This window comes from Lipotes vexillifer, unplaced genomic scaffold (assembly GCF_000442215.2).
Source record: "Lipotes vexillifer unplaced genomic scaffold, Lipotes_vexillifer_v1.1 scaffold102, whole genome shotgun sequence".
NCBI classification, from domain to species: domain Eukaryota; kingdom Metazoa; phylum Chordata; class Mammalia; order Artiodactyla; family Lipotidae; genus Lipotes; species Lipotes vexillifer.
In genome coordinates, this window is record NW_006786541.1 from 2,562,009 (window position 1) to 2,584,925 (window position 22,917).

Genomic DNA, 22,917 nt, shown 5'->3' on the forward strand with positions numbered 1-22,917 from the left:
CGGCATCGGCAGGCGGACTCCCAACCACTGTGCCACCAGGGAAGCCCTAAAATATATATTTTGAAATTTTCTTAAAATTATAATGACATTGTTTTTTAAACCTCAAATATTACCTTGATGAAATAGTTTTTTACTTTCTGTTTTTGTTTTTTGTTGGAGGGGGTAGTTAGGCAGGGTCTTAATTTGTGTTGGCTGTGTTCATGTACAGTTAACATACTTCACCTGAAGGATTACTTGCTAATTATTGTTGATACTGTTCTGTTTCATTTGAATGCCTAATCCTATGCTTCTCTATTCATCCGGTACATCTCATGCCAGCTATCTCAAGCTGCCCCTCCATGATGTAATTTCCTTCCTTTGAGCTCTCAATGCACTCGTTTTTTTTTTTTTTTTAACCACTTTTATGATTTGTTGCTTTCTACTTAATTGTTGGGTTTTTTTCTTTTTCTTTTTTTGCGGTACGCGGGCCTCCCACCGCTGCGGCCTCCCCCGCCGCGGAGCACAGGCTCCAGACGTGCAGGCCCAGCAGCCACGGCTCACGGGCCCAGCTGATCTGCGGCACGCGGGATCCCCTCAGACCGGGGCATGAACCCCCGTCCCCTGCATCGGCAGGTGGACTCTCAACCACCGCGCCACCAGGGAAGCCCTAATTGTTGTTTTTTAAGCCTATCCTGTCTTCCCCATAGACAATAAGTAGTTTAAGGTCAGAGTCTGGTGAAACTTTATGTTCTCATAGTGCTTAGCATAATTCCTGGTATGCCATAAGTGTTATAAGTGTGCTTTTCTTGCTTAATCAAAAAAAGGTTACTCACTTGAAAACCTTTTCCATATTTTGGTTAATCAATATTTTGTCTTCATATTTTGTGAGAGTGTTAATAAGATCATTGATTCACTCTCTTTACGTAACCCAAAATGGAAGTGGCTAATGTACTACTTAGTGGCCCTAGCCTCTTCGTCCCCCTTCATACACACTGCCAGAAGTTTATTGTAGTAGTTTTCAGCCAATAACCACAATTTCAATGTTCCTCCAAAAGACCTGTTGCCGTGACACATACCAACAGCCCTCGTGTAAACTACTTGAAAGCAATCGCCAACCACATCCATTTTAGGAAAGCCCCAAACAAAAACTTATCATTGAAATCCTCTTTAAAGTACTGACAGAAAAGACATTCCTGACTAAAACATTTGAGGTTTTTTTTTTAATGTACATTTTAACAGATAAAACTACCATCATCTATATCTACATGGCTTACTTCATCGAAACTATAGTAGTCTCGCCTTAATTGCAGTTTCACTCTCTGTGGTTTCGGTTACCTTCAACCAGTCAACCATGGTCTGAAATACTAAATGGAAGATTCCAGAAATAAGCAATTTATATGTTTTAAATCTCACACCATTCTGTGTAGTGCCTGGGACGTGAATCATCCCTTTGTCCAGCTTATCCCACCCATTAGTCACTTAGTGGCATCTCAGTTATCAGTGCTTATGTTCAAGTAACCCTTTTTACTTAATAATGGTCCCAAAGTGCTGCAATTTAGATATGCTGAAGAGAAACTGCAAACTGCTTCCTTTAAAGTGAAAAGGTGAAAGTTCTCAATAAGGAAAGAAAAAAAATTGTATGCTGAGGTTGCTAAGATCTGTGGTCAGAACGAATCTTCTATCCATGAAATTGTGAAGGAAAAAGAAATTCGTGCTTGTTTTGCTGTCAAACTGCAAAACAAACCTGAAACTGCAAAAGTTATGGCCACAGTGCAGATAAGTACTTGGTTAAAATGGAAAAGGTGTTAACTGTGTTAAGTTATTTTGAGAGAGAGTGAGGGAGAGAGACACCACATTCAGAAAATTTTTGTTGTAGTATGGTTAAAATTGTTCTATTTTATTATTAGTTATTGTTGTTTATCTCTTACTGTGCCTAATTTATACATTAAACTTTATTGTAGGTATGTATGTGCAGGAAAAAACCGTATATGTCAAGTTCGGTACTATGGTTTCAGGCAGTTTCTACTGGGGGGAGGTCTTGGAACGTATCACCTGTGGATAAGGGGGGACTGCTGTATTCTTTAAAGTCATCAGTAGTCATTGCCTTATGTGCTATTTATCGGTAAATCCTATCTACTGATAAGCATTCATTTTAATGTAATGGGGTGGTGTATTTGGTATCTTTGACAACAGAAACAGTGGTGTCTGTGTCTCACTGTTTGGTGAGAAACTTATGTTGCATTGTTATGTGGTTGTGTTTGCTTTGTTTGGGTTTTTTGTTTTTTATGTGGGGGTGAATGTTTTGAAGTGCTATTTTAAAAGCATCTATGAGTTTTGAGGGGTTTTATTTATTTATTTTATAAATTTATTTATTTATTTTTGGCTGTGTTGGGTCTTCATTGCTGCGCACGGGCCTTCTCTGGTTGCGGCGAGCGGGGGCTGCCCTTCATTGTGGCGCATGGGCTTCTCATTGCGGTGGCTTCTCTTGTTGTGGAGCACAGTCTCTAGGCATGCGGGCTTCAGTAGTTGTAGCACCTGGGCTCAGTAGCTGTGGCTCCCGGGGCCTCAGCTTTTTTGTCTGTATGTAATGGACATAATAATAATTTGTTCAGGGGATTCCGTGGTGGTCCAATGGTTAGGACTGAGCACTTTCACTGCTGTGGCCCTGGGTTCAATCCTTGGTCAGGGAACTAAGATCCCACAAGCCACGTGGCACAGCCACACACACAAAAAAAAATAATAATGTTTTGTTCGATCTACCTCAGGGACTATATGCACAAATCCTTTTTCTTCCAATGATTACATAATATAATGCCCTAAAAGTATACTTCCTCCTTGATGAAAATAGATACCACAAGATAATGAAGTGATACTTTGTGTATTTCTGTACTGAGAACTAGCTATTAATCTAAAATTTAGATGAAAATATGCACAATCATCTTTATGATACAAGAGTAAAAAAGGATTTCTTAACCAAAGATTAAAAGTGGACTAAAACAAAACAACTGGTAAATTCTCAATATTTACACATAATTTTAAAAATGTCTACATAGTACTCCTTCTGTCGTAAAATATTGTCAGTTGTAAAATACATCTTTGATTTGATAATGTTTTCTCTTCCATATGCAACTTTTTAAGTATAATATACATTCAGAAAAGTGAAAAAAGTAAATGTACAGCTCAAGGAATTATAACAAAGCCAGCACCTCTGTAATTTGCACCCAGATCAAGAAGTTGAAAACTGCCAGTGCCCGGGAAGATGCCACCTTGTGCCACTTCCCAACATAGCTGTCTTCTCTTCTCCAGGGGTAACCACTGTCCTGCCTTCTAATGTAATCGTTTGGTTTTTGCCAGCTCTATACAAATGGAATTATAAAGTTCTTTTGTTTATACCTTCTTTTACTTAACACAGTTTTTGAAATGTATGTGTGTATAACAGTAGTTTTATTGTTTTTGACATATTCCTTTGTAAGAATATACCACCATTTATTTATCCATTTAACTTTGGCAGCCTGTTTAGGTTGTTTCTATGTTAATGCAACTATGAACATATTGTAAGTGTCTGTTAGTGCAATGGGTACATATTGCTGTTGGGCACATAGCTAGGAATGGAACTGTTTGGTCATAGAATTATTGGGTCATAGTTTAAGCTTACATTTACTTTCAGTAGATAATTCCAGAAAGTTTTCCAAAGTGATTGTACCAATTTACACTTATATTAGCACTATGAGGGGTACATTTTCTCCTCATCCTTGCCCACACTTGGCCTTATAAGTTTAATTTTAGCCATGCTGGTGGGTAGGTATTATTTATATCTCATTATTGTTTTAATTTGCCTTTCCTTGGTTATTTATGAAGTTGGACACTTTCATGTTAATAATCATTTGGATGTTCAGTTTTGTGAATTGCCTATTCAAACCTCTTTTGCTGTTGTCAAGTTTTTGTTTGTTTGGTAGTTCTTTGTTGGTTTTAAATGTTACAAATATTTTTCTCCTACTCTGTGACTTGCCTTTTCAGTCTCTTAAAAGTGTCTTTTGAACTTAATGTAGACCAATATTTAGCCATTTCCTTTATGATTAGTGCTTTCTTTGCCCGGTTTAACAAATCTTCCTTACAGCAGCATCGTGAATATAATATCTTCTAGAAGGCTTTTTTAAAGTATTTTTTAAATTTCTAGATACACAGTTTATGTGGTGTTTATTTTTGCATGGAATATTAATATTTCATTTTTTCAGTTTTCAGCACTGTTTATTGAAAAGACCACCCTTTCTCTGCTGCTCTCCAGTGTTACTTGTGTTGTAAATCATACATGTGAATCTAATCTGGACTCCCTATTTCTCTATCCTTGAGGCAGTACGTGTCTTAATTACTCTAGTTAGAGTAATTACGCTAGCTAGACCTGTCTTAATTACTCTAGCTTTATAAAATCTTTTACTGTTTGGTAAAGTAAATCTTGTCAGCTTTTTTTTTTTAATTAATTTTTACTGGAGTATAGTTGATTTACAATGTTGTTAGTTTCTGCTGTACAGCAAAGTGAATCAGTTATACATATACGTATATCTGCTCTTTTTTAGATTATTTTTCCATACAGAGTATTGAGTAGAGTTCCATGTCAACTTGTTTTTCTAAAAGAATTTTTTGGCTATTCTTGGCCCTTTTGCATTTACAAATTTTGGAGTCAACTTGTTAATTTCTCCCAACAACAACAGGAAGACTGGGATTTTTGTTAGGAAGTGCATTGACTCAATGTGGAACAAATTGACAGCTTTACAATAACAAATCCTTCAATCTGTGAACTTTAGATATTCTTCGATTTATTTATATCTTTAATTTCTGTTAATATCTTTATGATTTTCTTTGTAGAGATCTTGCACATCTTTTATTAAATGTATTTGTTGATAATTGATTCTTTTATGTTATAAATGGTATTTCTGAAATTTTATTTTCTTATGGCTTGTTACTAATAATATAGGATTTATTTGCATATTGATTTTGTATATTGATATTGTATCTTAGTAACTTTGCTAAGCTCATTTATTCTTTCTAGTAATTTATATTTTCTAATTAACTAATTATGTCCTCTGCAAATAATGACCATTTTATTTCTTCTTTACAGTCATTATACTTTTCTTTTTCCTTGCTTTCTTTGTCTAGAATTCAAATAGAAGGTGAATAATGGGCATCCTTGCCTGTGTCTAATCTTAAAGGGGAAGATTAGACATTTTGTTTAGTATTTTGTATGGGTTTTTGTAGATAGCATTTATTAGAAGAAAGTGGTTCCTTTCTATGCCTAGTTTAAGAATTTTAATCATGAATGGGTAAAAAAAATTTATCAGATATTTTCTCTGCATTTATTGAGATTATATGATGGTATAACTTTTGTCTTTTATCCTACTAAGGTGATGAATCATGTTAATTAATTTTAAAATGTTAATCCAATCTTGTATTCCTGCCATAATTCCATCTTGCTCGTGATATATTACTCTTTTTATTTATTGGTAGATTTAGCTTGTTAATATTTATTTTGCCGTTTGTGTTTATGAGTGAGATTGGCCTGTAATTTTCCTTGTGAGGTTATTAGTATTAAGATTAAATTTATGCCATAAAATGAGTTGAGATTTATTTCCTCTTTTTCTGTTATCTGGTAGAATTTCTATAAAATTGGTATTATTTCTTACTTAAATGTTTAGTAAAATTGACCTGTGAAGCCTAGAGTTTCCTTTTTGAAAGTTTCTAATTATCAATTCAATGTTTGCTCTTTTTTTTAATTGAAGTGTAGTTGATTTACGGTGTGTGTTAATTTCTGCTGTACAGCAAAATGATTCAGTTATACATATATACATATACATTTTTTTAATATTCTCTTCCATTATGGTTTAATCATAGGGTATTGAATATAGTTCCCTGTGTTATACAGTACGACCTTGTTGTTTATCCATTCTGTGTATAATAGTTTGCATCTACGAACCCAAAACTCCTAATCCATCCCTCCCCCACCCCACGTTTCCTGGCTTCTTTTGTTTCTGTTGAAAAGTCAGCTGTTTATCTGATTTATGCTCTTTTGCAAGTAATATGTCTCTCTTCTTTGGTAGACTTTTAAATTTTATCTTTCTCCCTTTCAACAATTTTCGTACATTGTGCCTGTGTTAGGTTTTCTTTGTAAATATTCCTTTTTACATGTTCATTTTATAACATTGCTCCTTAATATGTGATTTGATGACCTTTATCAGTTTGGGAGAATTCTTGTCATTACCTCACCAAACATCACTTCTTCCCCATTCGCTCGCTCTCTCTTCTGGGATTTCAGTTGTATTATGTTACATCTTACTGTATCCTTAACGTCCCTTACATGCTCTTCTGTATTTACCTTCCTTTTGACTCTTTATGCATGATTCTCAATATTTTCTTCTACTTTACTAATTTTCTCTTCAGCTATCCCTAATATACTATTTCAACCATCACCCGAGTCCTCAATTTCATTTATTGTATTTTTTGGTTCTGGATTTTTCATTTGATTCTTTTTTATACATTATAGTTTTCTATAGAAATTCTCAATCGTGTCTTAAGCATATTAGGCAAAATTACTTTAAAGTCTTTCTCTAATACCTCTGTTATCTAGATTCTTTGTGAGTCTTTTCTATTATTTTTTTTGCGTTAGTTTCCTAGCGCTGCCATAACAAAGTACCACAAACTGGGTGGCTTAAAATAATAGAAACTTCTTGTTTCACAGTTCTGGAGGCTGGAAGTTTAAAATGAAGGTGTCACAAGGCCATGCTCCTTCTGAAACCTGTAAGAGAGAATCATTTGTTGCCTCTTTTTCCTTCTGGTGTTTGCCAGCAATCCTTGGCATCCTTGGCTTGTAGATGCATCACTTTCATCTCTGCCTCTGTCATCATATGAGATCTTTTTCCTGTGTGTCTCTATCGTCTTCCTATAAGTACACCATTCATACTGAATTAAGGGTCCACCCATCATAACTAATTGCATCTACAACCATTCTACTTACAAAGGAAGTCACGTTCTGAGGTAGTGGGGGTTAGGGCTTCAACATATCTTTTTACCGGGACACTTCATTCCATGGCATGTTGTTTTCCTGTCTTCTTTTTTATTCCATGTTTTTTCATTGTATGCCAGAATATTTTTTATCAAGGGCCAGATATTGTATATGAAAAATTCTAGAGCATATATAAGAGCTAAAATGTTATCTTCCTCTAGATAGGATTACTTTTAACCACACTAGCAATCCGGATTCACTGTAGTCCAGTTACAGGGATTTAGGTGATTTGAAGCTTGACTTTGGACCCTAGATAGGCCAATCTGTTTCCCCCTTATTGCTAGGATGTTGCCATTCGTGGTCTGACATTGCCAGTCTTTGGAAAAGCTGACTTGCAAGTCTGGCCCCTGGCTGGTATCTGGGAACTTAGCTAGTAAACAGTTTTCTACACTGACATAAAACTTCCTTTAGCTGATAAGGAGAGTTCATTGTGCCTACACTGTTTGTATAAACAATATGGCTTATTCTTAACATCTGCTTTCCTTCTGAGAGTCTGGAACTTTGGTATGTTTTAGTCAGAGGGTGCCTACATGATGAGCTCCCAATAAAAACCTTGAGTGCTGAGTCTCTAATAAGCTTCTCTGGTATAAAAAGAAAATGTTGCTGGAGGAATTAAGTGAATCTTGTGTGACTCCAATGGGAAAGGCCTCTTTTTTTTTTTCATTGTGGTAAAATATATGTAACATAAAGTGTACCATTTTAACCATTTTATGGTACAATTTACTGTACATTTTTTAGCATATGATTTAGTGGTATTAAATACATTCACAATGTTGTTCAGCCATCATCACTGTCCATTTCCAGAGCTTTATCATCATCCCAAATAGAAACTCAAGAGAGGACTTTTGAAAATTGCATCTCATTTCCTCTGAACTTCACCCACACTTCTTTTCCTTTTGGTGATTCTCCTTTTGCTTGTATCCTTTTGCTATAACAAATCTTATCCATGACTACAACTGTATGCTGAGACTATGAGTCCTTTTAGAGAATCGCCAAGCCAGGATCCCAACTCAGAGCTTGTGATTATCTGATTCACAGACCCTGAACTCCAGTTTTTGTTCCTCTAATCCTGAGAGACTATTGAAAGCTCTGGTTCATTTCTTAGCTTCTCCGTTGCTTTTTCCACATTAACGGGTACTCCTAAGAGAGAAGCAGCCCTAAGTGCCAGGCTCACATCTCTGGGTTTCTTTCTTCCTCTGGTTTGTTGGCTCCAAAAATATCCTCAGTCCCTTTTTCTGGTAGCCACCAACAAATCATATAATTTAATTAGTCATGATATTTATTGCCTGTCTTTGTCTCTTTTTTTTTTTTTAACATCTTAATTGGGGTATAATTGCTTTACAATGGTGTGTTAGTTTCTGCTTTATAACAAAGTTAATCAGTTATACATATACATATGTCCCCATATCTCTTCCCTCTTGCCTCTCCCTCCCTCCCACCCTCCCTATCCCACCCCTCTAGGCAGTCACAAAGCACCGAGCTGATCTCCCTGTGCTATGCGGCTGCTTCCCACTAGCTATCTCCCTTACGTTTGATAGTGTATATATGTCCATGCCTCTCTCTCGCTTTGTCACAGCTCACCCTTCCCCCTCCCCATATCTTCAAGTCCATTCTCTAGTAGGTTTGTGTCTTTATTCTTGTCTTACCCCTAGGTTCTTCATGACATTTTTTTTTCTTAAATTCCATATATATGTGTTAGCATATGGTATTTGTCTTTCTCTTTCTGACTTACTTCACTCTGTATGACAGACTCTAGGTCTATCCACCTCATTACAAATAGCTCAATTTCGTTTCTTTTTATGGCTGAGTAATATTCCATTGTATATATGTGCCACATCTTCTTTATCCATTCATCCAATGATGGACACTTAGGTTGCTTCCATGTCCTGGCTATTGTAAATAGAGCTGCAATGAACATTTTGGTACATGACTCTTTTTGAATTATGGTTTTCTCAGGGTATATGCCCACTAGTGGGATTGCTGGGTCGTATGGTAGTTCTATTTGTAGTTTTCTAAGGAACCTCCTCTTTGTCTCTTTTGTTTATTGATATATCCCAAGCACCTAGAACAGTATCTGGCACACAGAGGTGCTCAATAAGTATTATTAGAATAAGTGAAGTTGGCTTGGATAATTGATTGAAGGAACAGTAAAAGTTAAGGAGAAGGGAAATGGTAGAAAACAAGCCATAGAATGTATATACTTTATTCTTTTTACTCTCCCTAGATGTATGTAAGACAAACCATTGGGATGCAGGAAGAATATATTATAACTCTTATTTTTTGTATGAAAAATTAAAAATTTAACATTACTCATATTAAGTATGTGGATTGGCAGGTGGTCCTCTCCTTAAAAACAATGTGTCATGCTTTAGTAAGCCAAGCAGTTAGGCACTTGTTCCATTTGGATCTATGTATCATTGTGGGTATCTTTTTTTAGCAATGGCAGCTGTTAAAACCTGTATAGCAAAATGAATTGAACTTTACAGCCATCCTTCAAATAGTTGTTATCACACAGAATTAAGCCAAGATTTTTCAGAACAACAAAGCATAGTTAATTATATATTTTATTGCATATTATTTTATTCTTTTCAAAAATTTTCATCTGTTTCAATTTCTATTAGTTAATAGTTTTTAATGTGTGTTGACTGCTGCTCTAAATAGAAGAGAAAAATAAAGCTCAGAATGATTAACTTACATATAGATACATACTCTATCAGCGGCAGGATCAGAATTTAGTCACAGTCTTTTAAGTGTTTATAACTTTGCTGTAAACCTAAAAAGGGCTAGGGAAAAATTGGTGGTGGGGGGGGGTGGGGGAGGTCAGATATAACAAAAATGAAGCACTGTGTGTGTAACAATGTTAATCAGTGTGACTTAAGGCAGATGATTCATTGTGTCTTAGAAACTGGGACCTTAAAATCCTAACCAGAAGATCTCCACGTGCTCATATTCTCTTTCCCATGCAGTCATGCACCATAGTCCTTGCTCAGTTGTGTCCTGTGTTTCCCTCACTCAACCGTTGCTAGCCACGCCTCCATTTAACTTAAGCATTTCATTGTCAGTTTTCCCTGCCCAGCCCTGTGATCTCAGAATTTCAAAGAAACTTAAGACAGTCTCTTCTCAGAAATCAAAGTTGGAGACCAGTGCATTCGATCTTTTGGAGAGGACAGTAAGGGTAGAGTTTACGTGCATGGTTCAGAGATTCAGATACAGCATATCTTACGAGACACAAGTGACATAGAATCTCATTTATTTAAATGAAGAGCATATTGGTTTATAGGACTCTAGTTCAGCAATTTTGAACTAGAGTCCTATAGTCTCTTTTTCAGGTAGAATAAACATACTTGTTTTTTATTTGTCTGCTTTGCTATGAACGTGTTCTCCTGTTCCTTTAGATTGCAGTATTCTTTTTATCCTCTTGCCCCATAAAAACATTAAGATGTATTCCTTAAAGAAAATTCCCAAAGTCATCTTTTCACAAGTTCTGTATCTACTTTCCAGTTCTCTAATATATATCAATTTTGTATAGTTGACATACAGGCAGTCCTTCCTTTGCACAATTCTGATACACACAAATTTCAGTTACGAAGGTATTTAACTGTGAGTAATTGCGTAAAGTACAGATGTTACTGCTGAGTCTTCAGTCCACAAATCACTACATAAGTAACAAATGCACATCATGACCAGTGACCAATCATGTCACTTCTTTCAAAGTCTGTCAGTTATTGTTCAGTGCGCACCTGTTACTGAGTTGATGCACAGGAAGCAAAATGTGTAGTTGTGTTCCCTCCTTGTCTCCCAGTGATAAACTCATGTGATGTTTTACAAAAGTGGATAATCAGAAGAGGGAATTGGCCAACAAAGATTAAAGCAAAGCAAAGAAACAGAAGGTGATACTGCTGAAAGTGGAATTTGAATTGAGCATAAATGGAGTTACAGAAGAAATAGCTGACAGTAGAAATGTTGACACTAGTGCAGTTCAGGAGACCAGATATGCCAAAAGAGGAACTTAACGAAGGTGAACTCATAAATGAGGAAAGTGCTTGTGGCATAAAGGATGAAGAAGTGACACTGGCATAATATTTTACATTAAAAGAACTCTTTGAGATATATCATGATATTTAAAGCGCAAAGGCTATCATGTTGGAAGCTGATCCAAGGAGTGTGACCATTCACCACAGCATAGAAAAGGTGCTTGCTCCCTATCGTAAGTTGTACCAGGAGAAGGCGACAAGCACTATTCAGACTGCTCTTAATGAGTTTTTTTATAATGAAATAACACTTTAAATCTCAATGTTTTTAATTTACAGTATACTAAATAAAGATTACTTTCTACTGTTTTTTCATTTCTCTATACGTTTATAACTGATGGGGAATTTATAATGTTTTGACCAAAAAAAAAATCTTAAAGGTAATGGAACAGTTGTAATTTTTCCCATTGATTTTTAAAATTTCTTCCATAGTTCTGGCTTATGTGTGGTTATTTTTCTCATCCCATACTGCATGCAGAGTAGGAACTGCCTATGTATATTTATGTGTGCACATAAATATGTATGAATGTGTGCATGTATATAAAGCCTTGATTTGTATTATATAACCTTCCCAAACTTGACATACATAAAAAATATTTGGATAGGGCTTCCCTGGTGGCGCAGTGGTTGAGAGTCCGCCTGCCGATGCAGGGGACATGGGTTCGTGCCCCGGTCCGGGAAGATCCCACATGCTGCGGAGTGGCTGGGCCCGTGAGCCATGGCCGCTGAGCCTGCGCGTCCGGAGCCTGTTGCTCCGCAACGGGAGAGGCCACAACAGTAAAAAAAAAAAAAAAAAAAAAAATATTTGGATAGCACACTGTGATATACAAAAGAGATTGCTGTGGCTGAGGGGTAATGTCCAGGAAGCTCTTGCCATCCCACGCCTTGCTCAGCTGCCCCAAGGAAGAGGAGATAAATATCTCAAAGACACATGTATACTTTTAAGGCCCACAGGTTAAAACGCTCCAATGTTGAGAGAATTGTAGACTCCTTGAGGAGGTGGGCCCTCATAGCACTTAGTATGGTATTCTCTGTATATTTCTTGACCTAACTGTATTTGATATATACTATATAATAAATAATTTTCATTGAGATTGCTTTAAAAAGGTAAGAACTGTTAGTGATTTTCCTCAAAGGCACATTTAGTAAAAGTCTAAAAATGTTTTATTGTACATGATATTCCCTTTCTACAGTTATTAAACCATTGAAATGTGTCCTTTTTATTAGAAACGTCACTGTATAATGAGTGTTAGGAATGCAGAGGTGAAACTGAAACTTGGCACAGGAAATGATAAGTAGGCGTGGGAAAAACAGATTTGTTGTCGTAGAAGAAAGGTATCTGATAAAAATGTTTCTAATTCTTTTTATGAGCACAAAGCAAATGAAAGGGGACTAGATAAGAAAATGCGATATTAAATTATGTGCATTTTTTGTTGCACAGTGATTGATGTCAGCTTTCCAGGTCATGTATTTTGATAACCAAATATTGGAAGCTGAAAAAAATTGAAATCAAAATGGTATTATTTTCAGCATTGTTGAGTATTATACTCTTACGCTATTGATATATTTAACTGCTGTAATAACATGATTTTTGTGTTGACATGGTTATATAACATTTAACTAAGAGCTGTCTTTTATATCACTTCCTTGGAACATTTCAGGACTTCAGTGTTGTGTCTCAACCTGTTTTGTTGTAGAACATACGCATTACTTTTTAAAATGGAAGTGTAATCTTGAGAGTTTTCTATTTTGTTTTTTGGAATTCTAGAATTAGGTCACGTTTCTAAGAAAGTAAGTCTTTGAGCAGACTTTTGATTTTTTTTTTTTTTAAACCATAGGAAATCTTATGGTGTGCTTTAATTTAAAAATAAGCCAGATTTTTTTAAGGTTTATTGAGACTGGATAACTTGGCTTTTTTGTTTTTTAAATACTGCAATTGTTCTCTTTAAGTTTGATCTTTTATTTTTAGGACATATTGATACATTTACTTCAAAGCTTTTCCTGCTAGAAGAAATCACCTCAGAAGAGTTAAAAGAAAGACTTTCAGCACTCAAGTAAGAAGCTTTACTTTGTGTTGGGAATTAAAAAACTTAATATGATCACTAATTTTCCTTTATCTGTAAATATTGGTTAAGTTTAAATTATTTATTTTCAAGACTTTTAGTCCTTTTTTACATTGAGGCTCCCCCTGACCCAGTTTGTGATCCATTTCACATTAATCATTTCCATTTCCAAATTAAATATACTAGTGACACTAGTACTTCTCCTTAAGACAAAGGAGGCTAGAACAACAGAGGAGTCTTCCATCTTGGTAGTGTATGGAAGCCTAAGACTCTTAGCTCTCAGGGATGTATACACTCATTTGGACACCCTAACTTCTAAAAGTTTGTTCTTTTACCAACTATTACTGTACATCAGATTGAAATGAATTTAATTTGCATCTCACAACTTTCTGGGAAGGACTGGTGGTAGTTTTATCTCCATTTTATATATGAGGAAACTGGAACTTGGAGTCACTTTCCCCAGAGCATACAGCTGAACTAGGGTGACAACTATGGTAGTTAATATGTTTGGTTCACCTTGAAGGATGGGAAATTGTCCTGACTTTTATTACTTCCATAGTTGCAGCTTTGGGGCTTGTCAAAGTTTTTGAAGCCTCCAGATTCAAACTTGAATTCTCTGCTTATACTTAAAAACATCTACTTCTGTTATAAGGATTGCTTCTTTTGAGGAGTAACTTTTTATTTACATATGTGAATAGAAAAGCTTTTCTGTACATTACTCACTGCCTGCTCTACCTCTTCCAATGAAAACCATTGTTAAATAAATAATAAAGGGAATGAATTTAGGTCTAGAAGAGATACTAAATCAATATATTTCATTTCCCTTTATTCATTTAAAGTACCTCTCAATTTCTCTGGTTACCACCACCATCTCTAAAAGGCAAACTCTTCTGCAGATTAGTTCTACTAAAGGCTTTTTAAACTTCTAATCTTTAAAAAAATGTTAAACTTATAAACTTCTTAAAAAGTTCGTAGTTTCAGTGTAAAATAACGATCTCTTTACAACTGCTCTACTCACACAAGCCAAATACTTTATGATTTTGAAGAGATATCAGAAAATGGCAAAAAATATTATAAGTGAATCAAATTAGAAATAAATTTTGGTGTTTTACATTATTTCATCTGTTGTTTTTTTCTGCTATTGAGGATATTTCTCTTCCTGAGGAGCTAAAATTGTTAAGAGTAAGTTTTCTTGTCGCTTAATTTTATATAGATTTCTTCTATTTAATAGGATATCAAGTTTATTTAACATCCTTCAACACATTCTAAGAAAATTAAGTAGGTAAGTACTTTGGAGGCATTTTGCATTGATACGTCTAATTTTCTTGGGTGAAAATTCATAGAAACTTTGAATATATGTTGTTAGGAATAGATAGAAAATAACCTAGAAATACAGAATTTATTCTACTGTGTCAAAGTTGAAATTGTGAAAATATAAATAAGTAGGTAATATAATAGTCTCTGGCTTTAATGAGCTTGCAATTACATTTTTCTGTAAGGCTATTGTAATGGTTTCCTATTGCCACTATAACAAATTACCACAAACTTAGTGGCTTTAAATAACACAAATTTATTCTATTATAGTTCTGGAGGTCAAAAATCTGAAATCATTTTCAGTGGGCTAAACTTGTGTCAACAGGGCTGGCTCCTTGCAGTGGCTCTGAGGAGACAGTTGTTTCCTCACCTTGATTTTCAGTTTCTAGTGGCTACCTGTATTTCTTTTCTTTTTTAATTGAAATATAGTTGGTGTACAGCATTATGTTAGTTTCAAGTTTACTACATAAACTTGCAAGTGATATGATATTTGCAAACATTGTGAAATGACCACAATAAGTCTAATAACCATCTGTCCCCATACAAAGTTATTACAATAATATTGATCATATTCTTTATGCTGTGTGTTACATCCCTGTGGCTTATTAGTTTTATAACTGGAGGTTTGTACCTCTTAAATCCTGTTCGCCTATTTCTCCCTACACACACCACCTGCAACCGGCTACCACCCTTTTGTTTCTGTATCTGTAAGTCTGTCTTCATTTTGTTTTGTTTGTTTCTTCTGTTTTTCAGATTCCACATATAAGTAAGTCATGTGGTATTTGTCTTTCTCTGACTTATTTCATGTAGCATAATACCCTCTAGATCCATCCATGTTGTTGCAAATGCAAGATTTCATTTTTTATGACTGAGTAATATTCCATTGTATATATATCACATCTTCCTTGTCCGTTTATCAATGAACACTTAATTTGCTTCCGTATGTTGGCTATTGTAAATAATACTTCAGTGAACGTTGGTGTGCATATATCTTTTTGAATTAATTTTTTTGTATTCTTGTGGTAGATACCCAGGAGTGGAATTGCTGGATCATACAGTAGTTCTATGTTTAATTTTTTGAGGAACCTCCATACTGTTTCCCAAGTGGCTGCACCAATTTATAGTTCCTCCAACACTGTACAACGGTTCCTTTTTCTCCACATCCTTGCCAACACTTGTCTTTTTGATGATAGCCATTGTGACAGGCGTGAGGTGGTATCTCATTGTGGTTTTGATTTGAATTTCCCTGATGATTTAGTGATGTTGGGCATCTGTATGTCTTCTTTGGAGAAATACCTATATATCTTAACTTGTAGCCCCTTGCTCCATCTTCAAAGTACATCACTCAAATTTTTGCTTATATTGTCACGTTGCATCCTTAATTGCATTTGCAAAGCCATTGATGGGTAACATTCACAAGTTCTGGAGAGAGGATGTAAACATCCTGGGGGAATATTAGTCAGCCTTCCATAGCTATATTGTGTACATTTTCAAGGTAAGGAAGCAACATAGAGGCTAGTCACTCGGTCCATAGCAAATCTTAGAATATAGATTCTCTACGTGATCATTTATCAAACCGTTTCATTATACAAACCTTTGCACTCCTTGTCTTACGCCCTTACCAAAAGATAAACTAAAAAACAATTCAAGAATTTGAACAAAAGGTCAAAAACCTCAAAGTTCTAACTCTCCTACTTTTTATGCAACTAGATAGATGTCAGTTTCCTTATTTATAAAATGATGGTGTTGAGTTCGGTGATTTTCTAAGTACTCCTCAGTTCTGAGATTCTGTGATTCTGTGGCAAGATTTTTGCTTTATATATTCCATTCTTCATGTGAAGTACAATGCTTAAACACGAAATTTGCCAAGTGCTTTTTGAAACTTGAATATCAATATCTTAGCTTATGTATTAGTTTTCAAGTGCAGCTGTGACAAATTGCCACAAAATTAGTGTTGACAACAGGAATGTATTATCTTGCAGTTCTGTGAGTCAGGAGGCTAACAGGTCTTCTCAGGCTGAAATCAAGGTGTCATTTTTCTGCCTTCTTTTCTGTAGGCTCTGGGTATGGTCTGTTTCTTTGACTTTTCTATATTCTAGAGGCTACCTGCATTCTTTGGCTTGTGGCGCTCTTCCTTTCCTCCCTTTTCAGACTTTGAAAGGCGAGTTGAGTCCTACTCACGTCACATCACTCTCATCTCTTTCAAAGCCATTATCTCCCTCTGAGTCTCTTCTGCCTCCCTCTTCTACATTTTAAGGACTCATGGTTACAGTGAGCCCAGTAAAATAATCTAGGAAAATCTTACATTTTAGAATCAGCTGATTAGGAACCTTGATTTCACTTTAATTCCATCTTAATTCCCCTTTACCATGTAATGTAGCATATTCACAGGCTCTAGGGTTTGGGATGTATGTTTTTGGAGGAGGCCGTTACTGTGCCTACTGATATTTGTAGCCATCCATGTACATTGCTGCCCCCATGTAGCACTTTTAAGATATTCTTCTCTTGAACTGTCTCATTCTCCATGAATTCTCTCTGTAAACCAAAGCATTCTTCATTTTTAGTGAAGGAGGTTAAGATATAAAGTTTCACTGATAAAAGCTCAGTGTTTGAAATGTTAACTTATTCCCACTGTCAAATCAATTATTATTCATTTCTTTATATGGGAATAGAAAATGATTGGGGAAAAAATGCTCTGAGAATAAGAATAGTTCTCTGAACCACTTTTGTCGATACCTATTACTTTTCTGTTTAAAAACAGTAATGAATTAATGAAAAACTTATCAGGTTTGTAGGAAGATCCTTGTAAGTATGAGTAGTCTTTATTTTTAATGATAGATTGTGGGAAGGAACTGATATCTTCCATTTTACCTTTGAGCTAGAATGTAAAATCCCCAAAACAACACAGTATATTAATCGTATCCTTTTAGCTCTTTATGTTGTTACCCTGAATTCCTTAAAGCTTTCTAAAGAGAAAGGGAAAATGTAGATTTGACAGAACTTATTATTGTGACAATAGAGGATCATAATTAAGGGTATGGCTTTTGGTGTTCGACTGCCTGGGTTTATATCCAGGCCCTGCACTCAGAACTTTGGGCAAATTACTTAGCATGTCTGATTTTTGTTTATCTCAAATATGAGGTTAATAATTAATATTATTCCTTAAAGTTTTGTTTTGGAGAATTTAATGATGAAATGGATATAAACAGTACAGTCGTCGTTAGCTCATGATAAACATTCAGTACCTATTAACTGCTTTGGTTGCTATTATTCTCATGGCCCCTTGTATTGTGATTGTTCCACTGACTGTTTCTGCCACTTTATTTTAAACTTCTCAGTGTAGTGAATTTGTCACATTCACTTTTCTATCTCTGTTCACCTATTAGTAGACAGAGAGTAGGTGTGTTTGTTTAATTAATTTAAATGTTGTGTATAGGAATGGTACGTATATGTACTTATGTACTCATATGTATATGTACTTTTCCATATGTGTTGTCCATGCATTAGAGAATTAGGCAGACTGTCTGTTTCCCATTAAATTTTTGAAATTTTACAATTTAACTGATGTAACAGTGAAAAGAAAATAATTATATATCCTGAACTTGGAATAAGAACTAAAATGAGTTGCTGAAAAGGCATGAAAATAGTTTAAAAGATTCTTAAATCTTATTTGGTCATAAAAGTGTTTTTAGAGGTGGTATCCCATTCCCCTAATTGTTTTCAATTTTATTAATAAATTATGATTAAGAACGTGCTATTGAATTTGACACAGTGAACCAGTGAGTTGAGTTTCCTTGTGTGGATTTAGCTTGCAGGAGGGTTCCTACTTGTTGTCTCATGCAGCAGAAGATTCTTCACTCCTGATCTACAAGACCTCTGATGGAAAAGTTACTAGGACAGCGTACAATTTGCATAAAACACATTACAGCCTTCCTGGTGTGCCTTCCAGTCTCTCAGTTCCCTGGGTCCCGTTAGACCCCAGTCTCTTATTACCATATCATATCCATCATGGAAGAATACCTTGTACTTTTCCACCTAAATCACAAGGTCCCACAACACAACAACAAAAGGTAAGATCTTTTTGAAATTAAATGTTCGATTATGTTGTTTATTATTAATCTGTTTCACTGACTATAAAATATTTCAACCTGATGTCCACATTTGCCATGTTAATCACAACACCATTCTAAAAATAATATCTATAGGAAGCATAGATAAAGTTGTATGCTCTACTGAACCCAGTCATCATGTCAATGGAACTTTTTATTTCTGTAAGGTTTATGAGTCAACTAAAGAAAATTCTGTTAGACTCCCCAGTGAGGGCATGGGTAAGGCAACCACATAGTTAAATCCCTATGTGCCTATGAAAAGCAAAGTTATAATTTTTTTTGCATAAGTTTTATTTATGTATACTGTTTCATTTCATTAAATATCTGAGGCAATTTGCAGAATACATGCAATAAAATTATGATGATACAATTAAAAATTAATAAGTAGGATATGGGAAAATATAAAAGCAAGTGTTAGTAATTAGTGACTGCAGTGCCTTATTAAAAGTATGATAGGGACTTCCTTGGTAGCTCAGTGGTTAAGAATCCACCTGCCAATGCAGGGGACAGGGGTTCGAGCCCTGGTCCGGGAAGATCCCACATGCCGCAGAGCAGCTAAGCCCGTGCGCCACAACTACTGAGCCTGCACTCTAGAGCCTGCACGCCACAACTGCTGAAGCCCGTGCGCCTAGAGCCCGTGCTCCACAAGAGAAGCCACCGCAGTGAGAAGCCCACACACCGCAACGAAGAATCATCCCCAGTCGCTGCAACAAAGACCCAATGCAGCCAAAATTAAATAAATAAATAAAAATCTTTAAAGTACAATAAAATGTTAAGATGTAAATTGTGTTTTAACGCTAAGTATTTTATCGCTCAGTATTTTAGTTATAATTAATGTTATGCTCTTTATAGAATCCTTCCCCAGAAATACCAGTTGAATGTTATTTCTCTATCTGAAACTTTTGTAAAACCATGGTTTAGAGATACTCTTTACCATGTCACTCATTCTTTATATCATGTAAGAAGTTCCAGTTTGAGTTTAGTTGAAGGAAAAGCTTTATTCTCTACAAGTGAATCTGACTGTTCAGTCAGCAATAACACAGTACATTTTCCTTCCCTGCTGCCAAAAATCTTTGAACCAAAATTATTGTCTGAGTTCTCTACTCTTCTCAATATGTTTACCACAGAACATCTATCACGTGTATGTTTTTCACTTCTCCATTCTAATGTTATTACTGAGAGGATCATTTTAGAAATGACAACTTCTTATACATTCTTAGTTGACTTTCGCCAAGAAAATATATAAATGTGGTTAACTAGTTGGGACAAGTGAAAGAATGGAGAAAGTGAGTTATTAGTATTTTAGCTACAGGTTTTGTTGGCTATTTCCAGTTTAATATAAGTAGTGATTTTTATAACCTCCTGAGGCAACATTTTCTTAACTTAAAAATAATTGAAAACTTTTTTTGAAGAGTTGATGTTATTTCTAAGAGAAGGATTTTGTTTTAACTTAGAAGAATGTGATGATAGTTTCACCTGTAACATTTAACTATACAATCTGGTCCTACATATGTAGGAATTACCCCATCTTTCTCCCTTACTTCCATCTAGCGAGGCCATGGGAATGAGACTTTCTAATCCTACCAAGCTAATAAGCACAGACAGGGGATTCCAGCTTTAGCAGCAAAGGAAAAGACAAGAGCTTCAGGAAACCCTGGGACGTAAGATCTTATATGGAACAGAAATGATCTACTTATTTCATGATGTAAAAACTCATATGACAGATATCTCTGCCTCTAATACGATTCCTTAGTCCCTAGTCCACTTGAACTCAGATGTCACCTTTGTGTAGTAGTACCTTAAGCACTAATCCTGAGAGATACCCCAGTAGAGCCTGTGTCTGCCTCTTTTTGCATCAAGCAGAGCTTAATAGGAGGATCCCATTTGTTTCCTGTGCTACTCCGGACTTCTGATTCTAGTCTTTTTGTAATGGCTCTGTGCCTATCCCTTTTCTCCTTCCGCAACTTCTGCTATAAATATGGATCTCACACACACACACACACACACGCGCGCGTGCCCATGCGCATACACACATACACATATAGGGTCAAAATGCTTGCAATATGGTAGATACAATTAGTGTGGTCAGTATACTTTTATAGTAAATACCAGTTGAGTGGGGAGTGGTATACATAATCTAAAAATCACAGCAATTTTTTAAATCTGTATGTTAAAAAAGTTCTTCAGATTCAGATAGACAGACTGGCAGACTCAAACCCTAACTCAAGTTTGTCTTTTCTAGCCATCTAATTGTAAACCAAAACGTGCCCCTAAAGAGACAAGATATTAGGTGAGGGTAGCTGGAGTTTGAGTCATTCTTAGTGAGCCAGTAGCCTCTTGGGGCAATGCTAGTAATATTTCTGTTGTATAAGGAATATGAGAGAGTGTGATTGGAATGGCAATCATTTCCAGGTCTGAAACACACTGGAGAAGATGTGAAGAAATAGAAGGGGTTGCAAGGTCACTAAAGAAAATAGAGGTAGATACGGACAAGTTCTGGGAAAACGGTTTCAGGCTGTACAGCTTTTGTCCTTCTCTGTAATGCCTGGCTTTCTCCATTACCCCATTTTAAAATTTTATACTCTTCCAGTGGCCAAGGGGATGACAGTATTTCCAGACCTCATCTTCAGTGGGACTGCAATTAGCAAGGGAGTGCATCCTAAGAATACACTCTCTCTTCCCTAGACTGTGTGAGCTAGAAAGTGGGAGTGAGTAGCGACTTGTGCTGAGGAAGAGTAGATACTAAGGTAGAACCGGCTCCCCAGCAAAGCTTCTTTCCCTGCTTCCCTTCTTCCTCTTTTCCCATCCTCTGTAATCGCCTTCCAATTTTTCCTTCCCCCTTTTCTTTCTTTCTTTCTTGCTCTTCCAGCCTCTCAACTCAAATTGGGGTCTTTTTTCTTTTCCCTTCGCTTCACTTTTATTCTTTTTATCCTTCTTTTTTGGACTCTTCTGTTTTTCTTACTGTCTCTTTTCTCCATTTCATAATTTCTTCTCTCTCTTTACCACCTCTGACCTTCTTGCATTTCCTTTCCCTCCCTTCCTATTATTCATTTCTCCTGCCCTTCAGTTTCATTATGGTAAGCACATTGCTCTGAAGGCCTGTCATTCCTTCATTTTCTCATTTAGCATTTCAAACTTTCCCAAATTTAGCACAAAGTGCGGTTTTCCTCTTCACTTCTCTCCATTTACCCTGATGTATCTCCTTCCCTGATTGTTATTTGAAAGTTTCATACTTTAAAACTCTGTCAGATTAAAGCTTGCTTAGAAGCAGTTAAGTGGCTAGGGATTAAAAATATATAAAGGACCATTCGCAAAGAAATTAGTCCATGTGTAAATAATAGAGTTGACTGTGTTTAAGAATGTTGTAAACATGTTAAGCCATCCTGTTCTTTGCTTCATCTCTTAGGTTGGTGGAACAAGAATGCCTACCCGCAGCCGCAGGAATTCAGTTTCCATGGAAACCAAAAGTCTGCCTGCTCAGCAAGTTGAAAATGAAGGAGTGGCTCCAAGTAAAAGAAAAATAACTTAAGGACTGTACCATGGAAAATGAAGAAAAACCAGTTATCACAACATTCAATTTAGAAAAGTTTGAGGGGAAATATACCTGAAAGATCTGTAGGCAAGAGGAATGTTTTTCTTTTACTGTTCTTGAGAGTTTTTATAGTGCCTTGAAAATACACATTGACTATGTGAAGCAGTGATTCAACTAAAATGGAATGTTGTGCTCTTAACACCTGATGTTTGAGGAGGCTCCAGATATGGTTTAACATTATCGTGGCAGGGAAATAAAGAGAGAAGAAAATATTTTTATAGTAGACCTTTTGCAAAAAATTTTAAGTAGGAAAATAATTTGCTTTTTTTCGGGAGCAATATTTATCATTATGTATTATGTTAATAATTTGAGTTGTATTGCCGGTCTGTTGAGGTTGGCTCAAAAGGTTAAATCTTACCACTATCAGAGATAATTTTGAACTACATAAACCTTATTTCTGGCCCATTTGACAGTTTTTATATACTACTTGAAAATGATGATTGTTGCAGGTTAAAGAAGTTAATATCTTTAAAAACTTGGTGAAATTCCATTGCAGAAGCCAAAAAGGAAAATAAAAAATAAAAAACTCTCTGCCTCTGAAAATTCACAAGTAAGTTAACAGTTTTTTGTTGGGCAGTCATCAGTTTAAAAAGAAGAAACTCTTGTGGTGTAACAGGTTCGGTGACGAATGCCTCTATCTCTTGGCACAAATCCTGGCTAACGTGTTGAAATAGGCTACTAAAAGCAAAGAGCTGAGCATAGTTTCCAGAAAAATCTCATATTTCAACCAACAAGGCTAATGTGCGGTAAAACGGAAGGTATTTTTCTTCATCTA

The 22,917-nt window shown here is 35.8% G+C and overlaps 1 protein-coding gene across 2 annotated transcripts in view; it reads left to right on the forward strand.

Moving 5' to 3' along the window:
- ICE2 (interactor of little elongation complex ELL subunit 2) overlaps positions 1 to 22,685 on the forward strand; it is a 66,414-nt gene extending 43,729 nt beyond the window's left edge. The window contains exons 12-15 of one of the 2 annotated variants that reach the window (XM_007458881.1): positions 13,034 to 13,118; positions 14,359 to 14,409; positions 18,250 to 18,511; positions 21,957 to 22,685. In XM_007458881.1, coding sequence (XP_007458943.1) covers positions 13,034 to 13,118; positions 14,359 to 14,409; positions 18,250 to 18,511; positions 21,957 to 22,079 — 521 coding nt within the window. In that variant the 3' untranslated portion in view covers positions 22,080 to 22,685. The remainder of the gene's footprint in view (positions 1 to 13,033; positions 13,119 to 14,358; positions 14,410 to 18,249; positions 18,512 to 21,956) is intronic. The other variant, XM_007458882.1, reaches the window with a different exon arrangement.
- Positions 22,686 to 22,917: the final 232 nt, after the last annotated feature.